Below are 15,404 nucleotides of genomic sequence, written 5' to 3' on the forward strand. Positions count from 1 at the left end.
GCAATAAAATCTTTAAATGATCCATAAATTGCTCTGTGTCTTACCTTATGGTCTTCAATATTAATATACTGTATAACACAACAAAATTTAGCAAAGTATGGTCATAACTAAGATTGAGTGATCGGGATCGGAAAAGATCGGATCCCAATCGGCGATCGAGTAAATTTCACTATCGCGATCAGGTTCCTATCCTGCTTAAAAAAAGATTGGGAACGGAATTCTGATCCCGATCACTCAACTTACCTGCACAGAACCGCTGCTGCTGCCCGTTGTGCTCAGTCCTCTCCTTTGTCATTCACACGCCTGCAGAGTGCCGTACGTGCCCCCGCATCTCTAGGCTAGTTTTACAGATGCTGGGAGAAGGTGGTGCTTGTGGCTTAGGAGAGTGTAGGCAGGTACTATGAGGGGAGATGTGAGTGATGCACTCACGTCTCCCCGCCCTGTACCTGCCCACACTCTCCTAAGCTACAACAAGCCCTGCCTACTCCCAGTATCAGTAACACTAGCCTAGGGATGCGGGGGCACGTACGGCGCTCTGCAGGCGTGTGAATGACAGAGGAGAGGACTGAGAACAACGGGCTGTGGCAGTGGTTCTGTGCAGGTAAGCAGACAGCAGGGGGGACTAAGTAGGCGGCAGGTTTTTTAATCACTAAACAGCGTGAAGTCCAAAAATTGGATCATTTTTAAAATCCAATTTTCGATCATTAAACAAATCCCATTGACTTGCATTAGGATCGGAATTGGGATCGGGTTCGGATGGAAAATGATCGGAAATCGGATTTTAAAAATGATCCTGAAATCTCAAGATCGGCTCAACACTAGTCATAACAACCACTAAATCCATGGGTTGTACTATTTAATACTCTACCTCCATAAAAATAATCAGCAGAGCTATCACAAAAACGAGCACCAGAAAAACACCCAAATCGTGCATGTCAAAACATAACAACAGCAAAAAAAAAACATAGATAAAACATAATTTTTATTAAGACTTGTAAATCCACAATCAGCGCCGATGAGTGTTTAAAAACTAAGACTCGCCATAAGCCATAGATACCGGCCCACAAACTGTATGCATATGTAGGTAAGTTTCGTATTACTCCACTCCTCTGTTCATTATGAAACAAAATTGCTAATGGAATAATATTACTAAACTTCAGATGACCATATACAAAAAGAAACAAAGGGGAAGGGGTTTCTGTCATGTGGGGTGCAGACGTCAGCCTAGTTAGATTATCGTCACTTCCACAGTATAGTGTGTAACTCTCTAAAAATGTTGTTTAGCCAAATTGAGGAACTGAACTTCTGACCTTGCTCTGGACCCTAAAAATTCCCACCCTTACAAGGGCAGTAACACCGAAAGCTCTCTTAAATGTCCTTCATAGTCATATATTCATATTTAGTCCCAAGGGCAGTGGGACTCATGAGGGGAAATAACAAGGAAATAATTATCCCAGGTATAAGCTGAAAGCTTAAAACACCATCCTAAAGAAGGGTAGAACATAATCATCTGTTATGGTTTAGTGAACTGTTTGTTCTGATATTGGCTATATTGGCTCCGTCATTGCTTCAGCCATCTTTTGCAGTGTGGCCTGCTGGGGGAGCAGTATATCAACCAGGGACAGAAATAGACTTGACAGGCTGATCAGGAGGGCCAGCTCTGTCCTGGGGAGCCCTCTGGACCCAGTACAGGTGGTGGGTGACAGAAGGATACTGTCCGTGGTGACCTCCATGCTGGAGAACAAATCCCACCCCATGTATGGGACCTTGATGGCACTTGGCAGCACTGTAAGTGACAGTCTGCTTCACCCCAAGTGTGAGAAGGAGTGCTATCGCAGGTCCTTCCTTCCAACCGCGACCAGGCTGTATAATCTACATCAGATTAAGCGAGCAGTCCGCACAGAGAACTAAATGATTCTGAAGTCTTCCTTCTTTCTTTCTTCTCTTCCTCAGCTGCTATGGACTCCTAATATATCTTCTCTTCTCAGCATATGTGTGTCTACTTCAATAATATATTACTGTTTATTATCCTTTACCTGTATTACTATGCAGCTGTAACATACTGAAATTTCCCCAGTGTGGAACTATTAACGGATTATTTTATTTCATAGGCCATGAGCGTGTACAGTGTCTTACCTTAAATAGATCACCTCAATACCTCTCTCTGGACCTCAGTTCATCTAGTCTGTGGAACAAAGAATTGGGTACATTGATGACATTTTTGGAGAGGGGAGAGAGAGGTTTGAAAAATTTGTTTTGGCTCTCAATTTTAACCAGATAGGTTTAAGATTCACATTTGAGATAAAACAAGTTCTCTCTCCCATTTCCCATCACTAAGACACAAGGAGGAAATTTAGTAACTACTGTTTACAGAAAAAACACAGCCACAAACACTCTCCTGAGGTGAGAAAGTCACCAGCCGGCCCCCCTCAGGAGAGGAATCCTGAAAGGGCAATATTTACGAAATTGGAGGAATTGTAGCACTAATCATAGGTTCATGCTGATCAACTGTGGGAAGGTTTTAGGGGTGACGCTAGGTTCACACCTGTGTTCTACTCTCCGTTCTGTGGTTTCCGTCTTCTGCATGCCAGAAGACGGAAAGCACAGACCGGGTCCGGCTGTGTGCGCCGGTGAGCGTTTTATGCTCTCTGTCGCGAAACCGGATTTTCTTTATCCGGACACAGAGTACTGCATGTCCGACTCTGTGTCCGGATTAAAAAACCCGGTTTCGCAGCAGAGAGCATAAAACGCTCACCGCCGCTCACGGCCGGACATCTTTCTCACCCATTCAAATGAATGGGTATGAAAGAGTCCTGCAAGTTTCCGTCTCCTGCTCTGTTTTATGCAGGAAACGGAAACCTGCAGAACGGACACCTGGGCGCAGATGTGAACGAGGCCTTAGAGGGTATCCTGACTACATTCTTAGAAAGGCGTACAAAGGTGAAGGATACTAATCATAGCAGTTTGTTGGCTACCAAGGGAGAGGATAAAACCAAATAAATACTAATTAGAATGATAGCCACAGAAAAATTATGGACAAATATTGTGACATTTTACAAATGGATGAGGACATGGGGAGGTGTTGGCAATCGCTTCCAAATCACGTTTAGAAAAGCACAATCTTTGAGAGATATGCTAGTGCATAGACACTTCTAATCTGGAGAGGGTGGGGATACTTAGCAGGGCTAGATTATATTACCAAAAGCTGTATTCAATGCAGTGGTTGCATCGCCTGTTTGAATATCTTTTTGGAGAAATATTTTACAAGTAATGTGACCAATGTACAATATGAAATAAGCGATTTAATCAATTTTAGAACATATGGTGTGATTCTTGCCCCTATGGCCTGAAGTATGTGGGTAAGACATGGCAGGAAATTTCCTGTGATATAGGAGATCACTTGGGCGATGTTGCCCATAAATGAGACATCTCTCTTGCCAAACATATTAACTTTATACATCAAGGGAACAGCAGAGCCATACAATTCATCCTACTAATATTATAAATGTGAAAGTTTGTGTGTTTGGATGTTTGGATGGTTGGATGTTTGAATCACGCAAAAACGGCTGAACGGATTTGAATGAAATTTGGCACACAGTTTGTAACCTCGATTAACACACAGGCTACTTTTTATCCTGATAAATGACATGGCTTCACGACTGTTATGATTTTATGTTCACGTACTATATTAAGAAGCTGTTGTACCAACTTATCTCAGAATCTGATAAAGCCAGGTCTGTTAACTCTATATGTAAACACTCAAATGCCAAATGTGCAGGAAGGAGGTTAGGACAGGCGTATTTTGCAGGTGGAGATTAAATGGATTTTTAGGTTAGGAACAATCTCCCCAGTGGACTGAATGAGCAGCTCAGTTATAGCCGCTTCATCTAAATTGTCTACTCTGCCACCCTGTGGGACTGACACCACGCTGTTATGATCAGGATTACTGTATGTTGTTTATTGATATACTGTACATCATAGTCTTTGCCCCTCTTTATTATCCGCACATGACATTGTCCCTTTTCTGTTCCCATCTCTCACTTTTGTTTATATAAGTGATTAAATTTCACTGTGTATTTACATACATTTTTTGTCCTGCTTATGTCCTTTCCCTAATCACTTTCCTTTTTCCTTTCTTTCATCTTTTCCATATTGCTTTTATTGAGCCTATTACACGTGATGAGGTTTCTCTAACATATTATGATAGGGGATAATAACACTCCTTAGGGAGAGTGTGCACCTTTACAGGCAAAGGGAGACATACAAGCAATTTCTGCTCCACTGTGGGATTATGGGAAAAATATAGAATTCTGTTCTCCAGGATGTAATTAGGAGACCAGTGCCTCTGTTTGCTGACCTCTAGGGGCAGCCCCCTTAACATCATGCATGACTTTTTTAATAAGCCTAATAACATAATGCAGGAATTATTGCCAAACTAGTATTTCTATTCCAAATGGAACAGATTCCCAGCTGCAGACTGCGCTTTTTCGATCTGTTGGATCTCTTCAGTGCAGCGTAGGGATACTAGTTTGGCAGAGTGAGACACTATAGACCAAGATCAGGGGATAATAACACACCTTAGGAGAGTGTGCACCTTCACAGGCGAATGGAGACTTACAAGCCATTTCTGCTTCACTAGGGGATTATGGGAAAAATATGCAAATCTATTCTCCAGGATGTAATTAGGAGACCAGTGCCTCTGTTTGCTGCCTTCTAGGGGCAGCCCCCTTAACATCATGCATGACTTTTTTAATAAGCCTAATAACATAATGCAGGAATTATTGCCAAACTAGTATTTCTATTCCAAATGGAACAGATTCCCAGCTGCAGACTGCGCTTTTTCGATCTGTTGGATCTCTTCAGTGCAGCGTAGGGATACTAGTTTGGCAGAGTGAGACACTATAGACCAAGATCAGGGGATAATAACACACCTTAGGAGAGTGTGCACCTTCACAGGCGAATGGAGACTTACAAGCCATTTCTGCTTCACTAGGGGATTATGGGAAAAATATGCAAATCTATTCTCCAGGATGTAATTAGGAGACCAGTGCCTCTGTTTGCTGCCTTCTAGGGGCAGCCCCCCTTAACATCATGCATGACTTTTTTTTAATAAGCCTAATAACGTAATGCAGGGATTATTACCAAACTAGTATTTCTATTCCAAACGGAACAGATTCCCAGCTGCGGACAGTGCTGTTTCAATCTGTTGGATATCTTTAGTGCAGTGTAGGGATACTAGTTTGACAGAGTGAGAGACTATAGACCAAGATCAGGAGATAATAACACTGCTTAGGGAGAAGGAAGCAAACAGAAGCACTGGTCTCCTAATTACTTCCTGGAGAACAGATTTGCATATTTTTCCGATACTATGATACTCACACATAGTTTGAATGACTGGCTCAGACTATCTGTCATTGCATCCAGCACTTAGGACCTGCAGTCGACATGAGCGTAGCACATGCTTGTCTACCATCCCTAGTCACTGCTGCACTTTTCTGATCTCCAACTATACCCCATTCTGCCTTCTGATTGGCTGACACCAGCTCGGTCTCCATCAAGTGGACAGTATACTGCGCTTTGAAATCTCGGGCATGCACAGTAACGCTCCCTGCTGAGTGCTACTGTACATGCCCAAGCGCCATTTTCTTGTGCACTTTCTTCCATTATCCACAAGAAAATAGCACTTGGGCAAGTACAGTAGCGCTCAGAAGGGAGTGTTACTGTGCCTTATACTCAGTGTGAATGGACCCTTAGAATTTGAGGCTCATAAAAACCATGTACCTCCTATAGAGCACACAAAAGACTCAAAGTAAACTGTGCAATGAGCAGATGCAAAGTCTACATTCCCTTCCTTTTTGCCAAGGATATTGTCATTGGCGAGTCCAACCTGGACATAAAGGAATGGTTTATGCCACAGATGGACTACATTTGGCAGATCTTCTACTATCAACATGATGGTACACTTCCACATTTCCATTTTGATGTTCACTGATACCTGAATGAAATCCTTCCTGGGAATTGGATTGGCCATGCCAGAAACAAGAATCCAATGACGGTGCATAGGCCTCCCTGATCAAATTCTCAGTGTAACTGCCCAACCTGAGGTGATGCAACAATGAAACAGTGGAGTCCGTATCCAAGAATGTCCTGGCACGCGTTCAGACAGACCTTGACTACCGCCTAGAAATCTGCTGTGTCTCCAATGAAATCACATTGAACATTTGTAGTGTATGGATAAAACTTGGATAGATACAGTGTCTTTTTCATGTTAATAAATGTGTGTTATATTCTCTTGGTTATGAATACTGAGGCTATAATTCCGCATTGGTTTTGACTTACCCTTTATGATATGAGAGATGCACACATGTACAGATTAGCTGGTTCCATCGGTATTCAGCTGTTTTCTCTCATGAAAAAGTAAGTTTTTGTGCTTTATTGTCCTTTTGATGGATCCTGACATCCAACAAAAGTGTGTACTGTGAGAGAGTGAAGGGTGTGGTCTGGGAAGACAAGTACATTCCAGCCAGGCAGCTAAAGGGTGTTTGGTAAAGACTCACACCAGGGAGGTAAGCTGACTAATCAAGGCCTGATAATAGTCTGTGAGTGAGGACTAGCAGTGTGGCACCACACTGACAGAGCTGACCTGTGCAGACCGGACCTCCAAAGCAGGTACTGTGCCACCCGTTGTTGTTGCCAAGGTGGGAGACTGGTAGCCAGTCTCCTGTATAGTCATGGAAAAGTTTCCTTATGTTTAAGTTAGTTTTCTCAGCCGAGAAGGGTTTTGTTTTGTTTATCCTGTGGCTTTGCAAAAGCAGTGTATGTGCTACATGTGAATAAAGCCTGAACTTGTGTGCAATCCAGTGTCTGCGTCCCTGTTTCCTGCACTGCTACAAGCACCTATCTGAGCGATTCCTCACAGTACCCATAGGTCTGGATATGTCTGCTATTGACTTCTATAATGCTTACATTGAAGACAATAGGCACTATTATGCCTCAAAATTATCCACTGTGTAGAAGAATGGGTCTATATGGTGATTTTAGCAGCAATGCAAGTTGTTGTATTACCTTCCAATATCACAAGTAATGTAAAAGTGAATGGAAAAAGTAGAGTGACCAGCAGGATCTCCGTCGTAAAAAAATAATTGTCCACTGATTCATCTTTATTTTGGAGGGGGTTACTGAAAGTTGTAAAATCACCATGTAGCCTCAGCCTAATATGCACCATTAATGAAACTGATAGCATTTATATAATAGTTCTTATAGGGGATAACATGTTTTGTGGGAAAACCCTTTAAGACCAGAGCCTACATAGTGACTGCAGCGTTTTACGGTACCTGCAAAGTGGGTGGGATTCTAGGTAATCCCATCGACACATTGCAGAAAAATATTCACATAGCAGCATGCCATTATACCTACGGAAATGCTGTATAGGTATAATTGAAGCAGGATGTCTTTAGAGGGAAAACTCTGTGGACTTTCTCTAAAAAGTTCTGTGGAAAAAAACATGATGTATTTCCAGTGCGTTTTTTTTCCCAGAGTACATTTGGCTGCAACTTACAATATGGGGCTTTAGTCTAAGGCTGCGTTCATACGAAGTTTTTTGGTCAGGAATCTGGGTCAATGAGAGGCAGAAAAACTGCTAGCAGTTTTTTGCCAAAAAACGCCAGAAGATGGAAACCTGAAAACGGAGATCGAACGCTGGTGTGAACCCAGCGTAAGGCTAAAACCCCAAATTGCGGAAATACAGATTTTTTTGTTGTGGTTTTTTTAAGAGGCAAAAACAAATTAAAACTGAAAGAGAAATAAAATAAATAAATTGTTTCATAAAATAAGCAATACACCACAGCAGCAATTCCTTGTTTCTCCTGTACCAACACAGTTGGTGGACACAGTATTTTCTGTGTGTCAAGAAGGTCTCTGAAGGGACGCAGACAGTAGTGGACCTGCAGCAGCAAGAGATCAGAAATATAGTTTTTTAAAAACATTTTTAACCTTTATAAGCTGTTGGAAAGATATATATTTTCTTTCTAACCCTTTAAGGTTGGGACCCAACATTGCCAAAACGTTTCAAACAAGCCCCAACAAGTGCCAAAACGTATTTTGACCGCAGCAAAAAATGCTGCATTTTCCATTCCCTGCAAAGTGGATGGGATTCTGGCTAATTCCAGTCACACATTGAAAAAAATAATCTGCAGCGCAGAAGCTGTTTTTCAAAAAAAGCCCCTGAAGATCGCAGCATGTCAATTATACCCGCTGGCGTTTTTTCGCATAGGTACAATAAGGGCAGAAAGTCTGCAGAGGAAAGTTTTGTGGACTTTCTGTGAATAACTCTACAGAATATAAAACACAATGCATTTTCGCCGTGGTCTTTTCCACAACATTTTTTTCACTGCAGCTCATTATATGGCACCTTAGCCTTACACTGTCCTGAAAACGTATATTTTAAATATATTAAAATTATATTATATTTGCAAGTACAATTATCTTCAATTATCTTATAGAAACCTGACAGAACTCAATTCAGATGAACTAAGAGGGAGAGAAGCCGCTATGATATTAGTTAAGAATTAAAGGGGTTGTCCACTTTCAGACCAATATTGAAAGACAAATGTTATTGGTTGTACAATATAAAGATATACAATTTCCCAATATACTTTCTGTATCAATTCCTCACAGTTTTCTAGATCTCTGCTTGCTGTCATTGATTCTGTTACTTCTATTGGATAAAACTCTGACCATGGTCATGTGATTTACGGTCCATGGTCATGTGATGAGCACACAGGTGCACAGCTGATTACCAGGCAGATGTCTGATTACTGGGCTGTGACTATAACGAGTGGCACCTGTGTCCTCATCACATGACCATGACTGTAAATCACATGACCATGGTCAGAGTTTTATCCAATAGAAGTAACAGAATGAATGACAGCAAGCAGAGATCTAGAAAATGGAGGAATTGATACAGAAAGTATATTGCAAAATTGTATATCTTTTTATTATACAAACCATAACATTTGTTTTCAATATTGGTTTCAAAGTGGCCAACCCCTTTAAGTGTTGCTAAAATAATTATATGGTAATATATATATTTTTTAATTGTGTAATTTACTGTGCTTGATTTGAGAATTGGGTTATGAATGATGTTTGTGATTTCCCTTCTGTTGTTTTAGTGGTCTGAACTGAAAGCTAGATGTTATATAGATCAAAACAAATGAGCAAACATTCAGGGAAAAAATAAAACTTATAATAATCCCCTATAATGCTCTGCATAAACCGCTGATATGTCAGTGCTCAGGAATACTCCCATACTGAACATAGGAATCTTGGAAACAGATCATGTGCTGTGCCTGTGTTTTGGCAACATATATCAAACATGCAGCATGAACCATAATAATAATTATGTATATTTCATGAAGACCTTGATACTTCTGTACGTGCTGCATCGTTTTATTTTATTTTTATTACAGTGGAAGATACATTTTAATAAAGTGATTGCTGCATTATGCATATTATAAGAAGTTGTATAGTGTACGGGTGTTTTACCAGTGTGCAGTGCCTTGGTGCTGCCTGCCAAAAACTGATTTTATGTTGAAATATAAGAGAAAACTATTGTTCTATGAGAGTTTATGTTATATTTATTAAAACTGGTGCAAGGCAAAAGAGGATAAGTTTATTCATAACCAGAGGCCTGGTAAAAGGTAAAAAGGGCATATGCCAAATTCAGAGGCACTGACTTTACATTTATAGGACCAAGAAACTCCTGACAGCAGCTTCATCCTTAAAAAACAATATACAGCGTGGGCCATAAATATGGATACACCCAGATAAAATGGAAGGGGTTGCTGATATTACCTTTGTTGCATATTAGTACATGGGAGGGGGGAAACATTTGAGGCCGGGTGACACCTATGGCGGCCATCTGCAAAGCCGGCATTTTGGATTCAAGTTTATTTTTTTCAATGGGAGGGGGTCATGTGACACATCAAACACGTGGAGAATTGCACAAGAAAAATAATGTTGTGCTGATTTTTAATGTAGCTTTATTCATTATTGAATTATTGACATGTTTGTGACATGGAGCAATGACAGTAATAACCCACTAAAGGATGTGCTGAAAGTGCTGCCCATTGTGTTGAATTGTCAACACGATTCTCTTTTCCCAGTGTTGACATACCGAGAGCAATACAGCAGAATTGTATCCGTTGTTTCAGGTGCCCGACATCCTGGATCTTCACGGAGTACACCATAGCCTTCAAATGGCTCCAGAGATAGAAGCCCAAGGGAGTGAGATCCGGAGACTGTGGGTGTATACATACTTATGGCCCTCCCTGTAGTTACTGCTTTAATTTTCCAAAGAGTCTTTGAGCTTGAATTCATACTAGCCAGCTGAAATTTTCCTGCACCCCTTTGAAAAAAAAAAAAAAAATACCCCATTGCATGGGCTCTTACTTGCCATAGACCCTTGAAAATGACCCAATGACCAGTGCTTCCCTGCAGAAATCAGTGGAAAACTTACTTTTAACAGGACAATCTATACAAACAATTACATGTCATGTGTTATCAATCATAACTATGTCGTAGTATAATAAGTTGTAACTACTGAATACTTGGATAAGAGATGATGGTTCAGGGATTATTCTAATGGCTTTTATCTATTGAAGAAAATTAATTGCAGCCTCATCTGGGTTTTAGCCTTTGTCTGGATCAACTCTGTGATACTAGGATGAACTGTGTGGTCTTATTTTCAACTTTACTATCCAATATACTCAGTTGTAACCATGCCTTTAAGGCTTAGGCCCCCATATACTGAAGCACAACGCAGCCAAAAAAAGGGCAACGGAAACGCATCACATTATTTTCTGTAGACTTTTTCATTGCATTTTCACAGATTTTTATGCCCCTATTACACTAAAGACTCAAAAAAGTGGATACAAGAATTGTGACGGTGATAACAAAGAAAGGCTTCTATGTTAACGCGTAACTTGGCCCGTTAAGATGGTTTTGATTGAAATAGCTTTTGATTTCAGTAAATGTGGCCTCTAAATGCTACAAATTCATGAAATTACCATTTTAATTTCTCTACAATTGTGCATAATAATTTGAGACAGTAGATTTCGATTTTTTAATTAGTGGAAAAATTTTTTTGGGCGTTTATCCAATAAAATTGTCATTTACATCGACCATTTTGAAAAATCAGAGAAACCTATCATTTGCATAATAATTTGGAACATGGTCTATACTTTTCATACTTTTGATGCACAGCTACATTCACCAAAAAATGCTGCTTTTGCCAAAAATCACATTAGGTCCAGTCCTTGACTGGCGTAGATTTCAATTCTGGTGTACGGACCTCACACAAAGCAGTAGAATTATTAAGAGGCCAGTGCTCACAATATTAAGTCCAACACGCGACTTGCTGACCTTAATAAATTCACCCCAATCAGCCTAGGATAAAGATCTTCCCAAACATGTTACAGGTATCCGCATAGCAACAATCTTACAAGTATAATACATAAAGTGCAAGTGCAAAAGGAAATACACTGTAAGCATGTCTGAAATTCAGGGGTGTAGATATAGGGGGTGCAGAAGTAGCAATTGCTACTAGGCCCTGGAGCTTAAAGGGGGCCCAAAGGCTTCTCTACAATGTTAGAAGAGACAAATATTATAGAAAGCACATGGTAAGTGGGAACCCCATTACAGATTTAGCATTTGGGGCTCTGCTGACATTGAATAGAGATATGTAGAATACTGCAGTATTATAGCAGCAGTCTTTAACAATTAATAAGATTCTGTCTTCTAGTTTGTGATCTGCACTATAGAAAAAACTCAGCGGGGGATTTGTATCTTTTCTGAAACGTAATTTTTCTGAAGATTTAGAGGGTCAGATTGTGCTACGCATGAAGGACGTGGCCTCCTGTAGCGTGGCAGATTTACTATAATTTACACTAGAAACTGACATATATTATAACTCACTAGCTGGCAAAGATTGGAAATTCTGGCACATGGAAGGCAGAAGCAGGAGATTCTGAATAAACTTGATGCATCTTACTTTAGAGTAGAGGAGCCCAATACCAGTCTTTACCTCCACTATTTCTCTGTTTGGTTTACAGTTGAATTGAGGTCCAAAAATATATACATTTCTAAAGGAAACACCTCTGCATGCTTTTTAACTCCATTACATCTAAAACAAAAAGGAAGCAACTATGCAAATAGTATTGACTACAGATATGCAACCATTGTGTTTTTGCAAATAGGTGTGTTTTGCGGATAGGTGAACTGAATGTCCCGAACGCAGATGTGAACCTTACAACATAACACAATGATTTATTAAAGTTACTTTATGACTTAAAGCAACAGTACTAAAAGCATATCTTTCTTGTGTTAATGCACAATCGTACAACTTTTATATATGCGTATTAGCTGTTTGGGGCACCTAAAATGTGGCAATGCCTGCTAGATTGATTTTCTATTGTGGTCTCTGCCCATTAAACAGTTTGCCTCCAATTGCCCCAAACAGCTCAGTTGCATATGGAAGAGTTACAAGACTGTAGTTTGAGACAAGAAAGGTATGTACAGCAATGCAACAGCTCCTACTGCAGCATAGAAGCAAATCATCCCCTATCCATGTAACTCCAACCAATTCCAAGAATGGGGTTACTCCCCCCCCCCATATGAGTTTTGTGGCAGGCCAAAGAAGTACATTGCTGCTCTACTAATCTTTATTGAAACTGTTAGAAATAGCCAAGAGCTGTGTATGGCTTTCCTTGTCAGTCCCATATACAAGAATGGAGCAGCAACATGCCTGATATTTCATTCATATTGAGAAAATGGGACCCCAGACTCAATGGAATCAATGATTCCAGTAGGAACCCTACTGCTTGCATCCACGCCAATCAGCCAATAAGTGGACAGGTTACTTGTAACTTGTTAAGTTGGTCCAACTGCTTTGCAGAATGTGTGTGCCATGAAAGGTAAGATGTCCCCAATGCTAAAGCAATCTGTATATGTACATGCATAATGTGTCTAAGTCATGCGATAAAAGCACCAACCTGTAGAAATGGTATACCTCACAATAATATAGAGAACACATGCAGCAAAAATGAGCACATTCTGGGACAAATGTTACAAGAACTTAACGCAAAGTTTACTCAATGTTTTTGGCTAATGCAATTTGTTTCTGTAAGGGGTTGTAAGAATGGCCTGAGTTGTATGTTTTTTCTTACACAATGTCCTTTGGTTTTGCATGGTAGATAGCATCCACTGACTGGTGAAATTGACCAGATCATGCAGAAGAGAAGAGAAACCAATGGAGAATGTTCATCATACAATTCCAAAGTCTATTAGAAACTTCCTGAGTACATGATCCTTTATGTCATTAAATACTCGGCGGATATTTTCAGTATCTGTGGCGCATGTCTCATGGGGATAAAGGATACGATCCGTTTTCTGTTTTTCCTTCTCCAAAATATCTTTGACCTTTGTCTTTTCAAAGATTTCCTTATAGGCCGATCCAATGAAATCTTTCGCAGCTTTAGCATCTTGGCGAGGACCTAAATAAGAAAGAAGAGGTGCAAATTTAGCATACTGCACTTTGCTAAATAATAAATCTGTCTCCCATATTCTGCAACTACATGTCACGTACTTATTTATATTATTCCTTTTTTTGATTTTCTAACTGCAGACAGGGGTGAACCTACCCCTTTCGCCTCCAGAGGCAAACTACAGAAAGCCGCCCCCCCCCCCCGAGGAGGGGGCGGAGCGAAGGGATGTGGCGGAGCGAAGGGGGTGTGGCGGAGTGAAGGGGCGGGGCTTAGCACCGTTCGCAGGCAGAGAGCAGGCACGGAGAGGACTTGCTCTCTGCCTGAGCTTGAGGGGAGGCTGCTGGAGCAGCGCTGCTCCAGTGGCCTCCCCAAACCACCGCTCGGTGCTAAGCCAGTCCAGGACAGCTTGTCCTGGACTGGCTTAGGTAATCAAAAATGCCGCCCTCCCTGGGGTCCTGACATAGCGCCGCCTGAAGCGCTCGCTTCAGGTCGCCTCATGGTTCTTATTCTTGGGTATTAATCAGTGGCATAACTAGGAATGGCGGGGCCCCGTGGCGAACTTTTGACATGGCCCCCCCCCCAACCGACACCGATGTCGAAGACCTTGACCGGTCCCCTCCTCCGTACCCTATTATGCCCCATAGTGGCCCCTGCACACAGTATTATGTCCCTTAGTGGCCCCTGCACGCAGTACTATCCCCCATAGTGTCCCCTGCACACAGTATTATAGCCCATAGTGGCCCCTGCACACACTACTATGTCCCTTACTGGCCCCTGCACACAGTATAATGTCCCTTACTGGCCTCTGCACACAGTATTATGTCCCTTACTGGCCCCTGCACACAGTATTATCCCCCATAGTGGCCCCTGCACACAGTATTATAGCCCATAGTGGACACCCATAAACAATTATTATACTCTGGGGTCTGGGTTTCAGACCCCAGAGTATAATAATCGGAGACCTGGGGGAATAAAAATATAAAAAAATTACTGTTTCTTACCTGTCCCCGGGTCCTACGCTGTCTTCTCCGCTGTGTTCTGAAATGACGTCAGACGTCACATGACCCGGGACGCAGGCCGGGTTCATGTGACGTCAGAAAGGACGTCTGGACGCAGGCCTGACAGGATCATGGAGAGGTAAGTAACAGTGTTTTTTTATGTTTATTACCTCTCCCGGTCCGCCGATCATTATACTCGGGGGTCTGCAAAGACCCCCGAGTATAATGATAGTATTTGTGGGGCCCGCGGTTCACTTACCGATCCCGGCCCAGCCAGGATTGGCAAGTGAATAGGGCCCGTAACGGCCAATTTAAAAAAAAACAAAAAAAACGCAGTGGTAGCGGCTGTCACCGGGCCCCCTAATGGCCCAGGCCCTGTGGCAGCCGCCTCCACTGCCTCTATGGTAGTTACGCCCCTGGTATCAATCCATTGAATCTCACCTATTACTAACCCAATACTTCCCCTTTCCAATGGTATTGTTTATTCCTTATTGTACAATCATTCTGGTTATTTTCTATGTGTGTAGTCTGACTGGTGAAAGAGTATTTTCATGTATTGCCTCCAGAGAATGACAGCCAAATGGACATATGGACATGACATGCAGCTATCATCGGAACATCACCACTACAGCCAGTAATTGACTTCAGTGGTCACATGTTATGTTGACATTTCAATACTAGAACAGGACCAGCAGGAAGTTGGGGAAGTTTTAGCTCTAAATCAACAAGAGTTTGGTAGGGTAGGCATTGTTTGTAAGTGTTAGCTTGAAAAAGTGCTACCAGCACGAAACGGCTGTCGCTCTCCTCTCCCAGGCGTGCCTCCTCCCGTATTGTATTTTATATGGATGTTTGAAATAAAGGTTTG

General features: G+C 41.5%; 1 protein-coding gene across 1 annotated transcript in view; it reads right to left on the bottom strand.

Annotated features, from left to right (window-relative positions):
* Positions 1-13,192: 13,192 nt before the first annotated feature.
* The window catches only part of LOC142213284 (guanine nucleotide-binding protein subunit alpha-15-like), a 53,998-nt gene continuing 51,786 nt past the window's right edge, over positions 13,193-15,404 (bottom strand). Inside the window, exon 7 of the mRNA XM_075281601.1 lies at positions 13,193-13,550. Within this exon, the coding sequence (XP_075137702.1) occupies positions 13,321-13,550 (230 nt within the window). The 3' untranslated portion in view covers positions 13,193-13,320. The remainder of the gene's footprint in view (positions 13,551-15,404) is intronic.

This window comes from Leptodactylus fuscus, chromosome 1 (assembly GCF_031893055.1).
Source record: "Leptodactylus fuscus isolate aLepFus1 chromosome 1, aLepFus1.hap2, whole genome shotgun sequence".
Lineage (NCBI taxonomy): Eukaryota > Metazoa > Chordata > Amphibia > Anura > Leptodactylidae > Leptodactylus > Leptodactylus fuscus.